Source organism: Pongo abelii, chromosome 9 (assembly GCF_028885655.2).
Source record: "Pongo abelii isolate AG06213 chromosome 9, NHGRI_mPonAbe1-v2.0_pri, whole genome shotgun sequence".
Classification (NCBI taxonomy): Eukaryota; Metazoa; Chordata; class Mammalia; order Primates; family Hominidae; genus Pongo; species Pongo abelii.
In genome coordinates, this window is record NC_071994.2 from 64,246,991 (window position 1) to 64,270,322 (window position 23,332).

At 42.1% G+C, this 23,332-nt stretch overlaps 1 protein-coding gene across 1 annotated transcript; it reads right to left on the reverse strand.

The window, feature by feature from the left end:
- Positions 1-8,409: 8,409 nt before the first annotated feature.
- RASSF10 (Ras association domain family member 10) lies at positions 8,410-15,643 on the reverse strand. Its single transcript, XM_054524632.1, has one exon. It carries the CDS (start codon positions 15,366-15,368, stop codon positions 13,827-13,829), a length of 1,542 nt encoding a protein of 513 aa, XP_054380607.1. The 5' UTR covers positions 15,369-15,643; the 3' UTR covers positions 8,410-13,826.
- Positions 15,644-23,332: the final 7,689 nt, after the last annotated feature.

Below are 23,332 nucleotides of genomic sequence, written 5' to 3' on the forward strand. Positions count from 1 at the left end.
GTCTGCTTTTGCAGGCCCAAACCTTAGGCCTGGTGCATAGCCATTATGTGATATTTGTGTACTGACTTGGATTGAAAAAGCCAAGGCCCACAGAAGCAGATGAAAAAAGAAGAGTTTAGCCTGACCCCTCTGCAACAACTCCAAGGGAGCTTTAGGAAAGTTCTATGCCTCTGGCTCAAGGAGGATGAGAAATACATGAAGCAGGTCTAAAGAAAACTCATAGACTGTAGCCAAGTTCAGCTGAAATTAACCTAGGTTAACTAAGCCCCAGCTGCCTCACACACAAGCATGCACGAGAATAAATTATTGTTATTTTAAGACACACTGAATTTGGGGGAGATTTGTTACACTGCAGTATTATCTTATTCTTGAATAGAATGATACAGCATCCTAAAGATACCAATTCTGCTCAAGACAATGTATACATTTAATTCAACCCCAGTACAATAGGCAGAGAAAGGTTATTATTAGTTAAATAAGATTTTCTAGAACTAAAATTGTAGATGATGCCAAAATGAAAAGAGAGAGAGACCAGAGAAGTGAGAGTAGTGTGTTAAGGGTCTTGTCTTGCCTGGAGGCAAACACAGATTCGATAAGATTATAGATTGGTCAGGAAAAATAAGCATAAGTATGGCTCTTAGTAAGTCTGGAGAAACAGAAGAGTAAAATTAAATGTACAACTTTCAAGTCAGCCAAAGAAAATTCTGTGCATCCTATAAAACAGGGAACAAAGAAGAAAACAATCTTGACAAGTGATGTCAGTGTGGCAGAGTGAGGACCTCCAAAAAGCCACTTGGCAATAAAAGCAACAAGAATACAGGCAAAAAATTGTCAAAATCAACTTTTCCCAGTTTTTTCAAATTAACCAAAAGCTTACAAGGCTCCAAAGAGCATTTAATAAAGAAAAATGACAGAATCTTAGTAAGAACAACATGCTTTCTAGTGTTTTAACTTGCCCTCTTCCCATCCCCCAGCTCCACAGTAGCCTTGAAAACCAACAGCCCCACAATCACAGTGAAAATCAGCAACCCCATAATCACAGTGAAAATTAGCAGCTCCATAATCACAGTGAAAACCAGCAGCTCAGGAACCACTGGAAGGGAGCGAATGTGTTAGGAGCTGGCTAAAGTACCATTCTGAGATTTGCCAATATTTGACCTGTCTGGCAGTTCCCTGGCTGGTATTTATTTGACCTGACTCAGATCTCACACAATGCAAACAGCTTTTTCCCTGGGGACATTTGTCAAAAGCAACTACAGACAATTATCTAACATCACAATTGCTTCAAGCAGTGATTGCAGTTGGGAAAACTAAGAAGCTGATCAAATTAGTTAAAAGGAAAAGCTGGCGAATGAGATAGTCCATGGGGGCTTTGAAAAGCTCTAAAATATTTCTAGAAATCTAGAAGGTTTCACCTGCATAGGAATGTGCACATGCTCAGCACAGACCTGAGAAAGTCCTAAGCTCCCCACTCTGACAGACCTTTAGGCTCTAAGCAAGTAGAAAGTGAGAGCTAAACCAGAGTTGTAAACTGAGCCCCTCAATAGTGAAGACATATCCAACTCATACACATACACACACATAGCCCCTCAGTAAAGGCTGAGAGCCTTATTAGTTCCAGGCATTTCAGAAAATCTCTGTCCAATCACTAATGACCACTACGCTATCTGAGCAGAGATTTCAGTGGTCATATGACAAAGATAAAGACTTTAGAAAATTAGTTCAAGAAAGTTACTAAACAAACAAAAATAACGCAAAGAAAAAACAACAAAGACAAATGGCACCAACAACAAACCCTAGGAAGAGAAGGATCTGATTTCCAGAGTTGCAATGTTATGTTATTTTAAAAGCCTTGTTTTCAACAAAAAATTATAAGACACGCAAAGAAATAAGAAAGTATGGCCTGTTCATGGGGGAAAAAAGCAGCCAATAGAAACTATCAATGAAGAAGCTCAAAAGCAAAACTTACTAAACAAGACTAAATCAGCTATTTTAGGGCTGTCCAAAGAATAAAGGAAGCCATATCTTAAAAGCTAAAGGAAAGTATGAAGATGTTGTCACAACAAATAGAAAATATAGAAATTCACTTTAAATCTAAAGACACAAGTAGGTTGAAAGTGAAAAGATGGGAAAAGATGTTTCATGCAAATAGTAACCAAAAGAGAGCTGGGGTAGTTATACTAACATCAGACAAAATAAACCTTTAGTCGGAAACTGTTACAAGAAACAAAGACAAACATTGTTTATTGATAAAGGGGTAAACTCACCAAGAAAATATAACAATTATAAACCTATATGCACCAAAATCAGAGCCCCAAAATATATGAAGCAAACACTGACAGAATCAAATAAATAGTTCTCCAATAATAGTTGAAATAAACTTCAATATGCCACTTTCAATAACAGATAGAACACAAGACAGAAGAGAAATAAAGAAATAGAGAACTTGAACAATGCCATAAACAAATTACACCTAAAAGATATATCCAGAACACTGCACCCAACTACAGCTGAATACACATTTTTCTCAAGTGCATATGGAACATTCTCCAGGATAGATCATATGTTAGGCCACAAACAAGTCTTCATAAATTTAAGAAGTTGAAATCATACAAAATATCGTTTCTGATCCTAATGGAATGAGCAAAAAATCAGTAACAGAACGAAAACTGGGAAATTCACAAATATGTGGAAATTAAATAAATCACCCTTAAACAACTAATAAATCAAAGAATAAATCACAAAGGAAATTATAAAACCTTGAGACAAATGAAAACAAACAAAAAGCACATCAAAACTAATGGGATTCAGTGAAAGCAGTGCTAACAGTAAGAGTTATAGCTCTAAACATAAATATTTTTTAAAAAGATCTCGAGTCAATAACTCAACTTTACACCTTAAGGATCTAGAAAAAGAAACGCAAACTAAACTCATAGCTAGCAGAAAGAAGGAAATAATAAAGATTAGAGCAGAGATAAATGAAATGGAGAATAGAGCGACAAAAAAGAAAAATCAATAAAACCAAAAGTACTTATTTCAAAAGATGAACAAAACTGACAAATCTTCAGCTGGATTGACTAAGGAAAAAAGATTGAAGATTCAAATTACTAAGATCATAAATAAATGTGGGGACATTATTACAGATTTTATAGAAACAAAAAGGATTATAAGAGAATATTATGAATAATTGTATGCCAACATATTGGATAACCTAGATGAAATAGATGATTTTCTAGAAACACACAACTTACCAAAATTAGATCATAAAGACATGGAAAATTTGATAGACCTTATATAACCAGTAAGAAAGTTGAATCAGTAATCAAAAGCCTCCCAGTAAAGAAAAGTCCTGGATCAGATGGATTCACTGGTGAATTCTATGAAACATTTAAAGAATTAATGCCAATTCTTCCCAAACTCTTCTCAAAAAAATTCAAGGAGAAGTAATGTTTCCAACTCATTCTATACCAACATTATCCTGGTACCAAAACCAGACAGACACTTAGAAAACTACAGGCCAATATCTCTTACGAATACTGATATAAAAGTCTCAACAAAATACTAACCAAATTTGGCAGTATATTAAAAAGATTATGTACCATGACCAAGTGGGATTTATTCCTGTTTTGCAAGGAGGGTTCAATGTATGAAAATCAATGTAATACACCACATTTTAAAAAAGAAGAAAAAATAATAACCATCTCAATTTATGCAGAAAAAGCAGTTGACAAAATGAAACACCCTTTCTTGTTTGTTTGTTTTTTTAAAATTCAGTAACTAGGAATAGAAGGAAACATCTTCAACATGATTTAGGCTATATATGAAAAATCCACAGCAAACATTATATTCAATAGTGAAAGACTGAAAGTTTTTTCCTGAAGATCAAAATCAAGACAAGGATGTCCACTTTCACTACTTCTATGCAATATTGTAATAAAAGTTTTAAGCAGAGAAATTAGGCAAGAAAATGAAATAAAAGTAGTCCAAATTGAAAAGGGGAAGTAAAATTATATCTGTTTGCAAATGACATAATCTTGCACATAGAAAATTTTAAAGATTCCCTACACAAAAAAGTGAGCTAATAAATTCAGCAACGTTGCAGGATGCAAAATCAATGCAAAAAAAATCAGTTGCATTTCTATACATCAACAATGAACAATCTAAAAAGGAATTTTTAAAAATTCCATTTACTATAACATCAAAAAGAATAAAATAAAATACTTAGGAATAATTCTAACAATGAGGCAAAAGACTTGGACACTGAAAACTATAAAACATTTCTGAAAGCAATTAAAGAAGACATAAATAAATGGAAAGACATCTCATGTTCATTCATTAGAAGACAATGTTCTTAATACGACAATACAATCCAAAGGTATCTAAAGACTCACTGCAATCCCTATCAAAATTCCACTGGCTTTTTTTTTTTTTGCAGAAACAGAAAAACTCATCCTAAAAGTCATATGGTACTTCCAAAAAATAGCCAAAATGATTTTTTAAAAGAGGGATAAAATACAGAAAACTCACATTTCCTGATTTCAAATTTTACTACAAATCTATAGCTATTAAACCAGTGTGGAACTAGACTAAGGGAAGATGTATAGACAAATGGAACAGAACAGAGAACTCAGAAATAAACCTTTGCATGTGTGGTCAATTAATTTTTGACAAGTGTGCCAAGACCATTTAATAGGGAAAGGATAACAATTTCAACAAATGGTTCTGGGAAAACTAAATATCCATATGCAAAAGAATAATGTTGAAATCTTACCTTCTACCATCTACAAAAATTAACTAAAAATGGTTTAAAGACCTAAACACAAAAGGGTTAAAACTATAAAATGCTTGGAAGAAAACCCAGGGAGAACGTTTTATGATGTTGGATTTGGTAAGGATTTCTTGGATATGACACCAAAAGCACAGACAACAAAGGGAATAATAAATAAGTTGGACTTCATCAAAATTTTAAAACTGTTTGCACATCAAAGACCCTGATATGGTTTGGCTGTGTCCCCAACCCAAATCTCATCTTGAATTGTAGCTCCCACAATTCCCACATATTATGGGAGGAACCTAGTGGGAAGTAATTGAATCACAGGGGTGGGTCTTTCCCATGCCGTTCTCATAACAGTGAATGAAAGTCTCATGTGATCTGGTGGTTTTATATAGAGGAATTCCCCTGCACAAGCTCTCTTCTTGCCTGCTGCCACGTAAGACATCCCTTGCTCTTCTGCCATGATTGTGAGGGCTCCTCAGCCATGTGGAACTGTGAGTCAATTAAACTTTCCTTTATAAATTCCCCAGTTTGGGGTATGCCTTTATCGGCAGCATGAAAACAGACTAATACAGACACTCAGTAATGGCAAACAATGGAATGGGGGAAAATATTTGCAAATAACATATCTGATAAGTAATTAATATCCAAAGTAAATAAAGAACTCCAACTCAACAATTCCCATCCCCCTCAAAAACCCAATTCTAAATGGTGAAATGGCTCAAATAGGCATTCTTTACAAAGATAATACAGGTCACCAGGGGCTGGGAGAAGGAAAGAACTGGGAGTTATTGTTTAATGGATACAGAGTTTCTGTTTGAGATGAACAATTTCTGGAAATGGATAGTGGTGATGATTGCAAAGCACTGTGAATGTACTTAATGCCAATGAACTGTACACTTAAAAAAAAATTTTAAGACAAGATCTCACTCTGTTGCCCAGGCTGGAGCACAGTGGCATGATCTCAGGTTACTGCAACCTCCGCCTCCTAGGCTCAAGCGATCCTCCCACCTAAGCCTCCCAAGTAAGTGGGACTGCAGGCATGCACAACCACACCCAGCTAATTTTTTGTATTTTTAGTAGAGACAGGGTTTTGCCATGTTGCCCAGGCTGGTCTTGAACTCTCAGGCTCAAGCAACCTGCCCTCCTTGGCCTCCCAAAATGCTGTGACTACAGGTGTGAGCCACCATGCCCAGCCCTAAAAATTGTTTAAATGATTAATTTTATGTTATATATATTACACCACAATTTTAAAAATAATAGAAAACAAAACAAAAAGCAAACAAAAGAATAATAATAAAACAAAAACGTATTTTCTACACGTTGACTCTGAAAAGTCCTAAAAGCAATCACTAACCTAGTGGCAATGAGCACCCCTAGCATCCAGATTGTGGCTTCTAAATATCATTTCCCACTAAAAGGAATAAGGACTCCTTATAATGATGGTTGATTGCAGGACTGGCATGGAAAATGAACAGTAGGAGCCTGAAATAGTTTGACCTACTAGAGAGCAAAGAACACTATCAAAGACTATGAAAATTGTGTGAAAAGAATTCAGAAGGTGACCTGAAAAGCCTCCCAGTAGCTAAAGAGAGGACAATTTGAGCATCAGCATTTTTTTCTTCAACTATTATTTTAAGCTCCAGGGAACCTGTAGAGGATGTACAAGTTTGTTACATAGGTAAACGGAGCATCAGTAATAATAATAACCACAATGGTTTGAAACAAATGAAATACTTTAAATTTAAAATTTTATAATTATCCTAAAAAAGATGAACAAACAAGAAAAACTATTAGTCACCTTTGGAGAATGCTAGTGGACAACCCCATTATTTTGAACACTGGTAAATAAAAATAAAACGTAAGAAAGTTAGGCTGGGGCCAGGCACAGTGGCTCACGCCTGTAATCTCAGCACTTGGGGAGGCTGAGGCGGGCAGATCACAAGGTCAGGAGATCAAGACCATCCTGGTTAACACAGTGAAACCCTGTCTCTACCAAAAATACAAAAAAAATAGCCAGGCGTGGTGGCGGGCACCTGTAGTCCCAGCTACTTGGGAGGCTGATGCAGGAGAATGCTGTGAACCTGGGAGGTGGAGCTTGCAGTGAGCCGAGATCATGCCACTGCACTCCAGCCTGGGTGACAGAGCAAGACTCTGTCAAAAAAAGAAAAAAAAAAAAAAAGAAAGTTAGGCTGGACACAGTGGCTCTTGCTTGTAATCCCAGCACTGTAAGAGTCCAAAGCGGGCAGATCACTTGAGGCCAGGAGTTCGAGACCAGCCTGGCCAACGTGGCAAAACCCTGTCTTTACCAAAGATACAAAAATTTAGTCTACATTTCAGGATAATCAGGATTTAAACTATTCTTTAGGGTAAAACTTGATAAGATAAAGATTATTTCCATGGAAGTATTTCACTTCATCTGTGAAGAAGAAATAAGGGGGAAGGAAGAAAGGAGGGATAGAGGAAGAAAGAACTAAAGAGAAAAAGAGAGAGAGAGAGAAATTATGAGGCTAGTAGAAGAAAATATATAGAACCATATTTTTGTGACTTCATTACTTAAACAAGAACCCCAAACCACAAGCCACAGGGGAGGTGGATGCTAAATTTGACTACATTAAAAGTAAAGACATTTTCAACAACAGATACCAGGGACACAGTTAAAGATGGAGGACAGATAGAAGATATTCACACTTGCTCTAAGGTTAAAAGAAAGTAATGTTCAGAATATGAAAGGAACTTCTGAAAATCTGCCAGAAAAGTGAAACCCAAAGGAAAAATGGTCAATAACAACATAGGCAATTAACAAAAGGGGGACCTAAAGGATAATAAGCAGATGAAGCTTAACTTTACTAGATTTTAAAGAAATGCAAATTAAAGCAGATTTGCAAATAGTAGAAGGTTGATCAATATCACGTGCTTGTGGGGAATATGGAAATCTTCACTCCTAGTAAGAGCCTAACCGGGTATAGCAATTTGGCAGAGCAATCCTGCAGTTCAGCACTCACATATGTCCACCGATTTCTATCTGTGTTAATCGACACCTTGTTTGAGATAGCAAGGAATTGGTGACGACCTAGATATCACTCACTAAGGAAAGATAGAAAGTGACAGAATACCATGCAGGTAAAAAAAATAATGGTCTAAATTTGCATATACCAATGCAGAATGCTTGCACAAACATAATGTCATGTGAAAAAGAAAGAAATATAATAAGTTTTATAGCTCAATAAAGTCATATATATTAAACACAAGCATACAGACAGTTTCAGTCTACTGTCAAGGATACATATACATACACAACCGTATGAACTGTGCTGGCACATTGCTCAGCCTCAGGGTTACCATTCACACAGTTTTCCATGCAAATGGTGCCCTCTGGGGAAAGATGCCAGAATACAACATGAATGGTGCCCCTTGAGGGTATGCAACATGGCAGCCTTGAATATTTAAGATGGTTTGGAAGGTTGTAGATTAATATGTCGGCATAGGTGCCTATCATGAGAGCAAGGAGGGAAAAAGGAGTGGGAATGGGAGCTGCCATGTTGCACACTGTGTGCTAGTTACACTCCAGGTGTGAGTGTGACTAGCGCACAGTGTGCAACATGGCAGCCTTGAATATATAAGATGGTTTGGAAGGTTGTAGATTAATACATTAGAATAGGGGCCTATCATGAGAGCAAGGAGGGAAATGGGAGTGGGAATAGGGAGGAAGGAGAACATGAAGTAAAATGAAGATAGAAAAGGGCACACGCATAAAAGGAGGATGATAGTGTGACCTGAATGCAGAAATAGGATCAACTCAATTCCGTGGTCTTAAGTTGGGGAGGGTGGACCTAAAGGAGGGGTCTTGAGCTGGAAAACCAACAACCTTCTCAAACCTGCTAAGAAATGTGGATTTTATCTTGAAAGCTATGGGAAATCCTAGAAGTGTCTGAAACAGGAGATTTGCATGGGAATGGATGAGAAGGGGAGAGGCTGGGGGAAGCAGGCCTTTAAAGCAACCCATGCAAGGTCTCCATGAGCACGATGGGGTCATTGTTGCCAAAGATGCACTCAGCCAGGTGTGCATACCTAATGCCACACACAAAGATCCTTGGAAAGCCTGGCACTCCCTCCTTCGACTCCTCCCACATTCTCATGTACCCAGAGGCTCAAACAGAAATAAAGCCTGTTAAAAGTGCTGGGGACACCTCCCACCAGCACAGCCATGGTTGGTACCACCTTCCAGATATGAGTGTGACTAGCACACAACTGTCTTCCCTGATGGCTGAGGAGTCCACGTTGTTGACTGACTACGCACCTGTGCTTTGCAGAGCAACAGTCCATGGGGCATTCAGTCAAAACCTCCAAGCTAATACAGGGAGTATTCGTTTTTTAAGAATTTTTTTTCATTCTCCCAGACAGCCGCCCAAATATTTACATAAGAATTTCCCCCCCTCTGTCTTTTGCTAAACCTTCACCTAGTAGATTTAGCAACAGTGTGATCATCCGAAAAGTACTCCACTTCCCTGGTAGAAATACCTGGACAAGACTTTGATCATCTCTGAAGCCTTTCCAATGGCAACACTCTGGAGCGCTGGGGACTTTTTCTTCTAGATGTGCTGAACACTTACTGTGCATAATGCATCAGGTGTGTGTAGCAACAAGGGCACAGGTTTTGTGGTCAGGCTTGGGTTGGAATCCTGCATCTCTTACTTATGAACTGAATGGCTTTAGTTCCTTTATCTGTAAACATTGGAGATTAAAACGTTCTATCTCACAAGATTAATGCAGAGAAAATACATGTGAAAATACTCAACACAAGGATCTGGCATTTCAAAAAAACTCAACAAAACTTGGTTCCTCCCCATCTTCCTTCTTTCCTGCTTGGGAAAACAAATTTCACAAGCATTTTTACAATGGAAATTTCACAGATTGTCATAATCAAATCTTCTCTTTTCAAGATATTAAGAAAAACCTCAAGTGCGTATCATATTTAGAAAGAAATTCCTAGAAAAATCTAGACTGTTAATTACAGACTACTCATAAACAACTTGGTTTATGTGTTTCATTTGATTTAATTTTTGCTAGAGGTGGGTACGGAGAAACACAAAATCAAATATGTTTTATGGCATCGCTTTCTGAGAATAGCCTTTTCCACTAGACTCAAGTTGAAAAAGATAATATTTTCTTTTTATAACTCTGATTCAATTTGTTATCTCCTTAGTCCTGCTTTTGTAGAGTTTCTGCCCCTTCTGTTCTTAGATCATTGACCAATTCTGATATGAGATAAAATTCTATTAATATTACCTTAAGCAAATACTCACGGAAGGAAAAAAATGGAAAGGAGAGAAAACACCACACCCTCTTAACTAACACTTCTGATCCATGGGCCCACCCTTGCTGTTGTAAGAATATTTTAAGTCAGTGATTGTCAGCTTTGGTTTCCTGAGGCCACAAAGAATTAATTTGTAAATTTTGATTAAAATATTTTCCTAACAAAATATAATATCTAATGAAAGCTAAGCTGTAGTGAAACAGGCGTGCTCATGCATAGCTGATTGTAATTAGAACAAATCTTTTGAAAAGCAATTTGGCAGTGAGTATCAAGCCTCTAAATGTTTGTACTCTGACCTGGGAATTCTCTTTCTGGAAACCTATCTTATTGTGGGGAGGGTGGGAGTCTAATTAGGTAAACAGATACACGCACAGAGAAACTTATTACGGTGTTATTTTATAACAGTAAAAAAAAAGTATGGGAAACAAACTGATAACATACGCAGTTCTGTAAACTATGGTATATCCACCAGATGGGTGGATCCGTTTACAGGGAGTCTGTCAAAACCTGAGTATAAATGTATACATACAATCTTATCAAAATTATATATTTTTAAATACAGAAGCAAATATGAAATCTGCACAATTCAAAAGGTTTGGAAGTAAATATACCAATCTTGGTAGTGACAGGTTTTTGGTACAGAGATTTAGAGTGACTTTTCTTGCCTTTTTATTTATGTTATTTTCAGGTTCATCGTAAGGACTATAGTGTACACAACTTTTCTAATCAGCAAAAAATAAACACACTTTATAAGGAAATAAACAAACATAGAGATGCCATACGGAATCTTTTGGTTTGGGAGATGGCTGAGACTGGGATAACTCAGATCAAAAATACAATAAATTATCTCAGTTATGAAAAAAAAAAAAAGGGTGGGGCTGACTGGTAAGGGACCTACATTTCCTACCCTTCTTAAGTTTGCTGGTTTCTGCACAGGATTTCCATTAGAGCTGGAGAATAGGAGCTGAGCTAATTTTCCCAGGAGCCCTGAAATCCTGACATTGGTACATTCCCTGTCATGCATTTCTTCTCATTCTTAGTGCCATGGTGACCATAAATGTGAATTAAAACTTGAAGTATTTAGCATTTATTAAGCACTTCCTATGCACAGGCACTGTTTTGGTGCTTTTTATACCTGTATTTCACCTTTCTCAGGCTTGCAAAGCTCTTAGAACTATTGTCTCCTTCCTCCCTGCTCCCCCACGCCAGCCTGTTCTACACACTCCTTTCTTCTACTCACAGAGAGTGCCTTTTAGGAATATAATTGATTTGGATAAAAGAAACAAAATGTGCCAACTAGGCTGCCATTTGTTATCAATAAAGCCTCGCAGCTGCCTGAACAGTTGACTAAATAAGCACCTTCAAATGGTCAGGACAGGGAAGGTTCTAGAAATAGGGCACCAGAAAATCCCACAAGCTTTCTGCTTGTGATGTGGCTTATTTGCTTTACAGGCGTCAAGCATATTTGCTGACGTCAGCAGCCCATCAAAGTTTAAAATAATAATAGTGAAAAGGAAAACAGCCCCTTTCTGCCAGGCAGTTCTGTTCTGCCAACTTCTGCGTTCTTTTTCAGTTAATAAACGTCCAAGAATCACTCCCCTACCACCCTGAGGGGGAAAAACAGCACAATAATTTTAAAACCACCAGGTCAGCCCATTGTCAGCATAAACCATTCAGACAAGTAGCATTTTGTCACACTCTAATGAGGATTTTACCTCTGCCTCAAAATGAAAGCTATCATTAGGTTTCGTGTTCATGGGATCAAATGATTGTCTGGGGATGGTGGTTTTTTTTCAGTCCCTTCCTCATTTTAATCATGTTCAAGACCAAATGCATAGACATTTCCTGCATCAGATGAAACTAAAAAACCATAGTTACGCCAGCTAATGTCTTTTGAAAACATCAATTAAGAAAATGGCCTTTAAATTCCCATTTTTACTTGAAAATCTGCAAACAGGCACACATGTTGTAATACCAGGGCAGTGGTGGTGGCAGTGCGGGGCGGGTGTGGGGTGCTGTCTCTAAAAAGGAGACAGCACAAACAGTGGTTTGAGGAGGTCATAAGGGCAGGCTCCCATTGGCAACAAGCAGATAGAGAATCTCTGCAAGGGAAGGAACTTCTGTATAAAGCAAGACCTCTTAAGTTATCTTCACATGTAGTGTTGAAACTGGAGCCAGCCCCTCAAGAGTAGGTTGATAAGAGGCTTCTGCACCACGCTGGTACCACACACATGCCCCATTGTTAATAACCTTCTCAGGACAGATTAGATTCCACATTCCTCAGAAGTACTGAGCTGCAGAGGGAAATCGGCCAGCAGGCTCCTTCCGCGGGGCCAACAACTAGCTACAACTGATAAGTTTTAATTGAAATAACTGGAACAGTTACATGGAGTCCCCACCAGCTCTGTCGCCAGCTACTGAGACGGTGTTGCACTTGCATCTCCTGGCATGTGCATAGGCGTGCGCCAGACAACAGTAATTCAAGTTCTTAACTCACTTTTTATCTTTTTTTCCATGGCTACGTGCCATCGTTAATCAAATTGTTCACCCAAGGAGTACTATGAGATTGTTTTATTTTTTCTTTTCTTTTCTGGCCTTATCTAGGAAACCCTGATATTTACACTATCTCAATTTAAGTTTGAACAAGTAACTAATTAATCTCTGACAAAAGATACTGAGGTTAGACGAGTTTGGGTAAAATCCGTTGAGGTCATGGTTGGTTTTAATCACATAGCTCAATTTAAAAGCTGAACACTAAAACATCTTTGCTTTCAAAGAGTGCTTGTTAGACAGCAAGTTTTGTTTTGCGTAACTTGAATTCTGCTACTTCCTTTTATTTTTTTCTGAAATAACAGTGATTGAGTCAATGAAGTGGCGATATGAATTAAAGGACAACACACCTGCCTTTGCAGGGACAGATCCCAAAGGGCCCAGATTAAATTTTAACCACGATTATGTTTGCCAGGATTTTATATCTCAAATGATTATGTTTGGCTTCTGTAATAATAAAAGGTTATTTTGGGAAAAGAATTCCCTTTTAACATCTATTGTGTTTACTAGGAGGAAATACAGGGTTAGACTTCGATACAGTTTAGCCTTTGAAAGAAAATAAAAGACAAATGATTTAGCAGATGGGTAATTCCCAAATCTGCAGAAATGTAAACAGCCAGGATTTTGGTGCCTATGGGTTTTATCAAAGATGTAAGAAAGGCAGAGACCGACACCAGTGCGTCCTCTTTGGCTAGTTTTAACACGTTTACAGTCACAATTAACATTCAAGGAATTTCCTTTTCATCCAAGTGTTTCTTTTAAAGCACTTCATACCACAAACTAAAGTTCTAGCTGCCATCAGTCCTTCCCATACAGAAGAGTAGCGACATCTCCATAATACTTCCTTACTTTGAAAATGGGCTCGGACCACGTCAATTTCCTTGGGGTGTTTGTTTTCCAATATAGGGGGTTCTGGCCTCCTCCCTCCTTCCCTCTCTTTAAAGAGCTTGTATTGAGGATCCTACTTCTTCGTCCCTCACCCTGCTCTGCACTCACCCCGGAGCCAGATGAGCGCGAGGTTGGGCAGGCGTCCTAAGCCCTCCTCCGGCCCAGCCCGGTAGGAGCGCTGCTGCCCAGCCGGAGCTCTGGGCTCGCAACAGCCTGGTTTCAAGTCCCTGAGCCGGCTGGCCCACTGCATTCTGCAAGAAAAAAGAGATCCCTGTTCCCGCCCCCCGCCCTCCACCCCTACACAAGCGATTCGCACATGGGCACGGAGTCCGAGTCTTGGCTATGCATAGAGCTCAGTCCCGTATCCGAGTCTTCGTCGTTGCCAGGACCGCTCTTGGCCAGTCCACGGGCCTGGTCCACCCACATGTCGGCGCAGGCTTGAGGCCCAGGTTCCCGCGAGGGACCACCAGAGCCAGGAGCCCCATCCGGTGCCACCGTCAGCTCCAAAGTGTGCAAAGTTTGCAGAAGACCCTGTAGCTCGCGCTCCTTGCTGTCCCATTGCTGCTGGCTGTAATCCAAGTCCGACTTGACGGCCTCTAGGTCCGTGTTGAGCCGCAGCCCGATGTAAAGGCTGGTGCTGAGCTGCGTCCTGACCCGTTCCTGCTCCAGCAGCAGCTCGCCGTCGGGGCCACCGTCCGGCTCCAGGGGCTCCTCCCGCGCCGCCAGCTCCTCTTGGCGCCGCCGCATCCACCTCTGGTTGAGTTCCTCCTGAATCTCGGCTGAAAGGCGCTCCAGCAACTCCTCCTGCTGAACCCGTTGCTCCTGAAGCCGCAGCAAGTCGTCGCAGCGCCGGGCCAGCTCCTCCAGCGCCGCCGCCTGCGCCTCGCCGTCTAGAGGGGGAGGGGGCGCCGCCGCCGCCGCCTCCGCCGCCTCTGCCGCCTGCGCCGCCACCTCTTCTGGCTCCTCTCCCGGGCTGGACCTGTCGAGCTCGATGCCTGCCCCAACCAAGTAAGTGTCCTGCACGTAGTTGACCCCGTGACGCCGCATGCGGTCCAGGTGCACCTTGGCCTCGTAGCGATCGATCTCGCGGTCCAGCTCGTGGAGCCGCTGCACCTGCTGGCGAATTGTGTGGTCCTGGGAAAGCACCAGATGCACCAGCGTCTCCATGCGTTCCACCGACGCGCTTTCGTGGGTCCGCGGCGACGAAGAGCAGGACGAGGCAGTGGACGACGAAGTGGACGAACAGGACGACGGTGGCTGCTGCTGGCGCCGCCGGTTGAGCTTGGCCAGTTTGCGAAAGGCCTTGCGCACCACTCGCCGCTGTTTCTCCTGGGTCATGGCCAGGCTGGGCCGCGCCGAGGCCCCGCGGGCCGGACAGGGGCGCTCTCGGCTCAGCACTACGCGCGCCTCGGCGCTGCGGGGGCCGGCGTTAGGCAGCGATGCCTCGCTGCGCACTAGCACGAAGCGCACATTCTCTTGCTCTTCGCCCCAGGCAGCCCAGAGGCGCAAGATGCGCGTCTTGTTGGGGAGGATGCGCTCAAAGCCGCGCCACTTCTCCACGATGCAATAGCACTGCGGGGGCCCGCATAGCATGCCCTGCGGCAGCGCCTCGTCGTCGTCCTCGTCGTCCTCGTTCGGGGGTTCGGGCAGCTCTCCCGGGCCATGTGGGTCGCCTGCCGACCCCCGCCGCCGGCTCCGCCGCTGTCTCCGTCGCCGCCGGCAGCCGTCCTCCAAAAGCACTCGCACAACGTCGGAGCAAGTGGTGCGGCGGGAGAGGCCGGACACCAGCTTCTCTTCCTGGCAGATCCACACCGATATCTTCTTTTCCGACGGATCCATGGCGCAACCAGGGCGCAGGTGGCAGGTCCGGCCGGGGTCTGCTGGGGCGGCGAGGACAGCAAGGGCAGCCCAGTAGCTCTGGGATGGGAGAGGAGCCCGTGCCCTCCTCCGGCGGCTGCACTAGCCCTGTTTCCCCGCTGCGCACCGAAGGCAGGCTGGAAAGCGACTGCGGCTGTGGTCGCGGTTGCGGCTGCGCTCTGCCCGGACGACGGGCGCTCCCGGGGCAACGCGCCCAGGACCGGCTCCCGCCGCTCTGGCTCTGCCCCTGCCCAAGGTGCCCGGGACCTCCGGGTTTTGCTCCTCCCCACGTGGCTCCACCCCCTTCCCGCCCCCAAGGCCCAGAGCTGTGGCTGGAAGTGCAGGAGGCTCAGGGCCCAGGCCCGCCCCTCGCAGCCTTGCCGCGCCCCGTGCGCCCTGTCCGCCCCTCGCTCGCCTTGCAGGCATCCTGAGTCTCGGCCCTTTTCGCCAAATCGCTGCTCTGCCGCTCGCCTACGCAAGGAAAGATTCAAGGGCCCCTCTGCTTCAGGGAGTGGAGCCCGCGCCTCGGCACGGATCAGCTGTGCGTCTCCCTTGGCCTACTGGCTCTTCTCCTTGTGTCTACAGCTAGCTGGACGCATCGTGACTTTATCTTCTCATCTTTCCTGGCGCCCCCAGACGCATTTCCTAGTCCCTCGAGGCAGCGGCGTCTGGGGAGTGCACTTTGCACAGACAGGGAAACCGAGGCACTCAGCGGTCTCCAGTGGAGACGCTGTAATCGCATTCCACGACCAGCTAGCGCTATAAGCGCTGCCTCTAACGCGGAAGGCCTCCCAGTCTTCCTCGACAGGAAGCAATATTTGCATATTTAAGGAGAACAAGATTCGGCAATGTGCTCCGGAAGCAAGTGCAAGCATGGAACGGTCTGGGCTGGAGGAGGACAGACGTTCAGAGGCGGCTGCCCCCGTTCCCCGTAGTGTCATGTAAGTGGGTCTCCACGTCACCTTCACCTCAGCTTCCCACAGCCTTCTTGGGAGAGGGGCTCCTCATTCTACTGGGAGTTCAGGGCCCAGACCCAAGTCACAAGCTATTTTTATGCTTTCCACCTCCATAAGGGGAAACTGTGAAGGCTTCTGGCATTTTCTAATATTCAGATGTGGTCCAGAAGAGACAACAGCCAAGCTTTACAGCACAAGAAACCCAAGGCCGCAATGCAAATGAACTTGTTTCATCCTTAACTGCTGATGAGGATGGTCCATTGAGTGCAAGGCTTGCCCTGAACTTGTCCTTGTGAGCACAGGTGTAATAATAAGCTCACTCCCTTTCTTCAAGACCTTGGATGGCTCCCCATTGCCTCTTGGCTAAAGCACTTTTGTTCATTCAGTGATTCACTCAGCAAATATTTGTTGAGTACCTACTGTGCTCCAGGTCCTACGCTAGGGATTTGACAATGAACTATCGCCAGTTCTGGCTTGCGAGGAGTTCACAATCTAGTGGGAGAGCACAGCCAAGTAAACATTCCCAACACAATGTCCTATGTCCTCTGATAAGGGAGAGCATGAGGTTCTGAGGGAACCTGGAGTGGAATCCAACCCATCTTGGAGGAGCAAGTAAGGCTTTGCCCCAGAAAAGGTGTCTTACACAAGACCCAAAGGACCATTAGAGTCTGCCAAAAGGAAAGCAGATGGAGGGGAGGGACAAGCAGCATTCTAGAAGGGATTGTAGTGCAGTCAGGAATCGAAAGCATGTTAGTTACGGGGGCTGTCAGGAATTTAAGAGGAGTGTCTAAAATTGAAGTTGGATAATTGAACAGGAACGGGATCAGGAAGGGCCTTTAGTTCCACGCTTATGTATTTGGATTTATCTTAAAGACAATGAGAACCCACAGAGTGCAAATCTGGAGTCAGAACAGCTAAGTAAAAATTTCAGCACCACTTACTAGCTCTATAACCTTAGGAAAAGTATTAATCTCTCTGAGCTTCAGTTTCCTGGTCTGTGAAATGGTGATAATAAAAATACCTCCCTAATAGAACTGGTTTGTAACGATTCACTGCCTGGGCCTGGTAAATCCTCAGTAGTTTTATTGGGGGGTTGGAAAGGTGGGAGGTATATTAGTTTTCTATTGCTATGTAACAAATTATCACAAACTTAGTGACTTAAAACAACACCCATCTATTACTTCACTGTTGTGTAGATCACAAGTCCAACTTGGCATGGCTGCTGCATACTTTGCTCGGGATGTCTGAGGCAAAAGGCAAGGTATAGGCTGGTTCAAGTTCCTGTCTGAAGGCTCTGGGGGAATACCCACTTCCAAATCCATTCAGGTTGTTTGCATGATCTGGTTCCTCTCAGTTGTAGGTCTGAGGTCCCCATTCTCTTGTTGGCTGTCCTCCAGGGTCACTCTCAGCTCCTACAGGACTCTCTCAGATCCTTTCTATAGGATATCCACCCCCCTCCCCGCAACTTTAAAGTCAGCAACCACATGTCAAATCCATCCAGTCCTCCTTTGCTTCTAATCAATCTACCGTCCTCTTCTGCCACTAGCTAGAGAAAACTCTGCTTTTAAAGTGCTTGATTAGTCAAACCCACCTGGATAATTTCTCTATCTTAAGCTTGACTGATTAGTAACCTTAACTATATCTGAAAAACCCCTTTTGCCGTGTACTGTAATATAATCACCTAAGTAGCCCCCAGGGAGATGGAGATTATGGGGTTGTCTTAGAATTCTGCCTATCACAGGGCATAACATGAACAGATTTTGATTTTTTAAAGATCCCTCTGTTTGCATTGAGGACAATGGGTGGGGATGGGGGATGACAGGCAAGAAAGCCTTTTAGAAGACTATCACGTTCATTCAAGGAAGAGATGATGACCTATGCTGAGAATAGTGGCGGTGAGAAGACTGGACACAATTGAGAGCTATCAAGGAGGCGGGAGAGGCAGGACTTGGTGATAGATTGATGAGAGATTTCCTTCTCCCTAGAATGGTGTCAAAGGTCTCCTACAATCTGGACCAGCCCACTTCTCCAGCTTCTCACTTACATGTGGGCTATCCCTTCTTCCTTTCCTCTCACACAGGATTGCTAGAGCTTTGTAGTCAGCTGCCATCCCTGCTGGATTCTAAGCTCCACAAGGGTAGGGATCATATCTGTTTTGCTCACTTTTGAATCCTTTACATTTAGTGCAATCCCTGACACGTTCTAGGTTTACTCAGTATCTGTTGAATAAATTAATGAATCAATGAAGGAATCCTACATTTTAGCAAGCCAATACCTCATCCATCCAGAAGAACTCCTGCATCTTCATGTATCCACACTTTTGTACATGCTTTTCCCACTAATTAAGATTCCTCTTAAACGACTGGAGAACTTCTACTCACTCTTCAGAAGCTCAGGTAAATGTCACCTGCTCTGGGAGTCCTTTCTTTCCTCCTCCAGAAAGAACTGGTTCCCCGCTCTTCTTCTGCATCTATTAATGCGGAGGTTACATTGTGCTGTGATGCATTTTTTTATGTCTGTTTACTCCCACAAGAATAGAGCTTTTCAAAAGAAAAGATTGTATCTGTCCTATTTACAGTTTAGTCCTCAGTTCCTAAGGTGCCTGGCACATGGCAGGTTCTCCATCTTCCCGTATGTTTTAAGGAACACTCAGATGAATAATGTCTAAGATATTGTGCTACCCTCAAGATAACTTTTTTCTGGAAGCAGACAAATAAATGGAATCCCTGTTGTAGTAATGATATATATGAAATTCCTGCTGGACTAATTAAAGGGTAGAATGATTGTATGGGTGCTAGGAAGGATGCAGAAGGCAGGCTTCAATAATCGGGGAGGAGGGGTTGAGGGCATTCTTGGTGGGAGAAAATACTTGAGTTAAAATGCTAAAATGAGTATGCATGTGGTCATGTACTGGTGTTTCAGAGTGTGTGTTTTGGAGTACCCTGCCTCATTTCAAATACCAGCTATAAGCTTTCCAACCCTCAATCTTCTTACCAGGAAAAAAGTATAATATTGGAACCTGCCTTATAGAGTTGTCATTACATGAAATGAAATAATGCACAATATATAAAAGATCTAGCACAGTGACTGGCACATAAAACATGCTCAATAAAACACAGCTAGTGTTGTCAAGAAATTGTATTAAGTACCTACTGCATGCTATGTCCTGGGCTATGTGTTGAGGATCCGTGAATGAACTGGGCAGACATCGTCCCTGACCTTAGAGATGTCACAGCCAGGATTAGTGTGGTTTAGCAATGGATTTCTTAAGTTAGGCTAGGCTGTAGTAACAAACAGGGCCAAACTTGTATAATGGCTCAGACATCACAAAGGTTTATTTTTCACTCAGATAATAGTCAAAAGAAGATGTCCTGGGTGGGAGGTGGCCTTATTCCTGGTTCCTTCCATCTTGTGACTCCAAAATCCTCTAGACTTCATCATCATGTATATAGAGCCAGAGGAAGAGGAGAGAGTATGGAGGGGCACACCCTCTTCTTTAAGGCATTGGCTGAAAATTGAGCTCATATCCCGTTGGCTAGAACCCAGTCACGGCCACTGGTAATGGCAAGGAGGCTAGGAACTGCAATGAGTATCTCAGAAGAGGAAATGAGTTTTCATGAACAGCTAGCTGCCTGCCATAAAAATATTTATTTGAAAAATGAGACAAGAGGCATAGAAAGAAGTTCCAAAAGTGTAGGAATTGCAAACTGGTGGTCCACCAGCCAAATCTTGCTGCCTTAGACAGAATATACTCTCTGTTTAGCCACAAAAACAACACGCTATTTCACATATGACCCAATTCATATACATTCATGACTCACCTGAGCCCTGTAATCATTTGAGTTGTGATTCTTGCTTCCAAACAACCTCCTAGGGTTATCTCATTCACTCCCAGGGATTTTATACAATTTATATGCCATGGCTTCCACACCTATTCTAGAATTATCCAAACATGCATATCCAGCAGCTTGCTGGGTAGCTCCACTTGAGTTTCTGCCAAACATCTAAACCTTTGTCAAACAGATGAAGTTGAACCCATTATTTCTCCCAAAGCCTGTTCTGCCTCTTGTAATGTCTATTTCAGAAAATGGTCCCATCATTCTCCAAGCAAGACCTGAAACTTGAGGATCACCCTTGTTCATCACCATCTACCTCCTTACCCCACAGGATGTTGAAGTTCTGTGAGGGCAGAGGTTTTTGCATGCTTTTTTTCCTACTTAACCTTCAGCACCTGAGACATCAACTCTTACACAGTAGACAATAAGTATTTGTAGAGTGAATGAATGAATGAATGAATGAATGAATGAATGCATTGCCTTAGCTTAGGCCCTCATTTATTTTTAACCTGGATCTTGCACTTTCCTTCAAACCAATTTCCTTGCCTCAAATCCTGCCTCTCTCCCATACTCTCTACTGCATATGTTTGATGACTCCGTTATCTTCAGAATCCAGTTCAAGTTCTCAGCAGGACCTATACGTCTCTGTAGGATCTGAGGTCTGCTTGACTCTCAGCCTGTACACTGCAGCCACATCCTCAATCACACAGTTCCCTTTGACCTCTGGCTAATTCCTGCCCACCTTCCAAGCTTCCGCTTAACTTCACCTCCTCCTAAAAGTCTTCTTTGGCAGCAATATCCTCTCCAGGAAAGAATCCAAACAAAACTGCTTTAGGAAGATTAGTCTACATCAGTAGGTGGGATCAATTGAAGTTATAATACACTTGTGTTAGGAGAACAAAGGATGGGGGGAGGGTGAAGGATGTACTTAAAAATTCAGACTGTGGTTGCTTAATCACTTTAATATAAATAGAGAAGATGCCTTTCAGCACATCATAGATCTTTTGCAGTCTTAATCCTTAGGGCTGCTCTGTCCAATACAGTAGCCACTAGGCACATGGGGCTGTTGAACACTTGAAATGTGGCTCTCTGAATTGATACGGGCTTTGAGCAGAAATACACATCAAATGTCAAAGACTTCATACAAAAAAAGGAATGTACGATATGTTATTAATAATATGTAATCTTGATTACATGTTGAAGTGATACTATTTGGATATATTGGGTTAAATCATTACAATTATTTTACCTATTTCTTTTTACTTATTTTTCAATGTGGCTACTAGAAGTCTTAAAATACTAATGCAGTTGAGTTATATTTCCATTAGACAGTGCTGCCGGTGGGAAGGCCAAGTAACTTGTAGCAGATCATTTGAACCTTCTCAAATGTGGACTTACCCTAAATATCCTAAGATAATAAATCCATCTGGGTTTTGGCTATCTCTGAAGAAAGTCATTCCATACCTTTTCTGGATTTGTGGTTTAAATGTTTCTGTTTGATGATGGCCCTCAAAAGCTTCTTGCTACGGCCTAAGCCAGTCCCCTTAGGCTACCTAAGAAGCATAGGCCTGAGGATCACCCTGCAGCTGAATCCAATTGAAAGTTAAAGTATAAATGGTTGCTCTCCAGACAGAATGTCAGTATCCTTGCTCATGTAGCAGCCCTGAGCCTGATAGAAGGTACATGGATTCCTGCTATGCCCTGGCCAGAAAAATACATGGGCTTCATAATAGAAAAAAAATATGTTTATGACCTGGGGATAGAGGAGGCATTCATAGACAGACAGAACATAAATTAAAATTCATAAAAGAAAAGCTCAGTAGTATATGATCATATCAAAATTAGAAACTTCTGTTTGAAAACACACACACACACACACACACAGAGAGAGAGAGAGAAATACACTATAATGTTAAGATGTCAAGTAACCCAGGAGAAAATAGATCCTAAAAGGTTAGGATTCAGGATGCATAAAGAACTCCAAAAATTTAGCAAGAAAAAAAAGCTATGCAACACTATGGAAAATGGGTAAAAAGTAGATTAAAGGATTTTACAAAAGAAGAAGCATAAATAGCCAACAAACATATAAAATAATGCCCAACCTCACCAGTAATCAGGAAAATGTAAATTTAAGTGAAAGATCATACTTTTTTTTTTTGCCAGCAGATTGGCAACATTTGTTTAAATTGATGATATATCAGTATTGGCCAAGAAAATAGGGGAACTATCCTCTCAGACACCACTGGTGTAAATACATTTATCTATTTTGGAGACAATTCTACTAAAAAATAAAACTGGGCATACCCTGCACACCATGAAGCAATCCAACTTCACGGAATCTACTTTAGAAAGACACGTGTGCACAAAGAGGCGTGTATGGGGTGTTCACTACATTTGTTTTAGCAAACAATGGGAACAATCAAAATGTCCACCAATAAGAGAACGGCTGAATAGGCTGGGGATACCCAAAGCTTGGAAGCTTCAGCAGCAGTTAAATCAAATGAAGTAGACTGACATGTACAGGTAATAACAAATCCTCCAGAGGTATTGTTCAGTGCAAAAGGCAAGTTGCAGAGTGATGTATATGATGTGGTTCCACTTCTACTTCAAAAATGCATACACAGAGCATGGGTACATATGCATAAAATCACTCCATAGGTTTTCCAGGGGTACAGATATCTGTATGTGCGTACATAGCACAAGGTCTTTAAAAATATTCAGCAAACCTAAAGCAGTGAATCCTCCTAGAATGTGGACATTTACAGAAGGAGAGACAGAGAAATTTAACTCCATCTTGTAATGAATTTACAAGAGGAATTGGTTCACATGTTACTTCATTATGCAATTACAATGTGTAACTTTTTAAAAGTGAAAGGGCTTGGGTTGGGATCCCTAAATCTTGGTTCTCCCTTAGACCAGCGGCCCCCAACATTTTTGACATCAGGGACTGGTTTCATGGAAGACAATTTTTCAGTGAACTGGGTGGGGCCGGGGGTGGTTCCAGATGCTTCAAGCACGTTACATTTATTGTGCACTTTATTTCTATTATTATTTCATTGCAACATATAATAAAATAATTATACAACTCACCATGATGTAGAATCAGTGGGAGCCCTGAGCTTGTTTACCTGCAACTAGACCGTTCCATCTGGGG

Coding starts and splice junctions, on each gene's coding strand:
- RASSF10 (XM_054524632.1), bottom strand. CDS start 15,368: ATGGATCCGTCGGAAAAGAAGATATCGGTGTGGATCTGCCAGGAAGAG.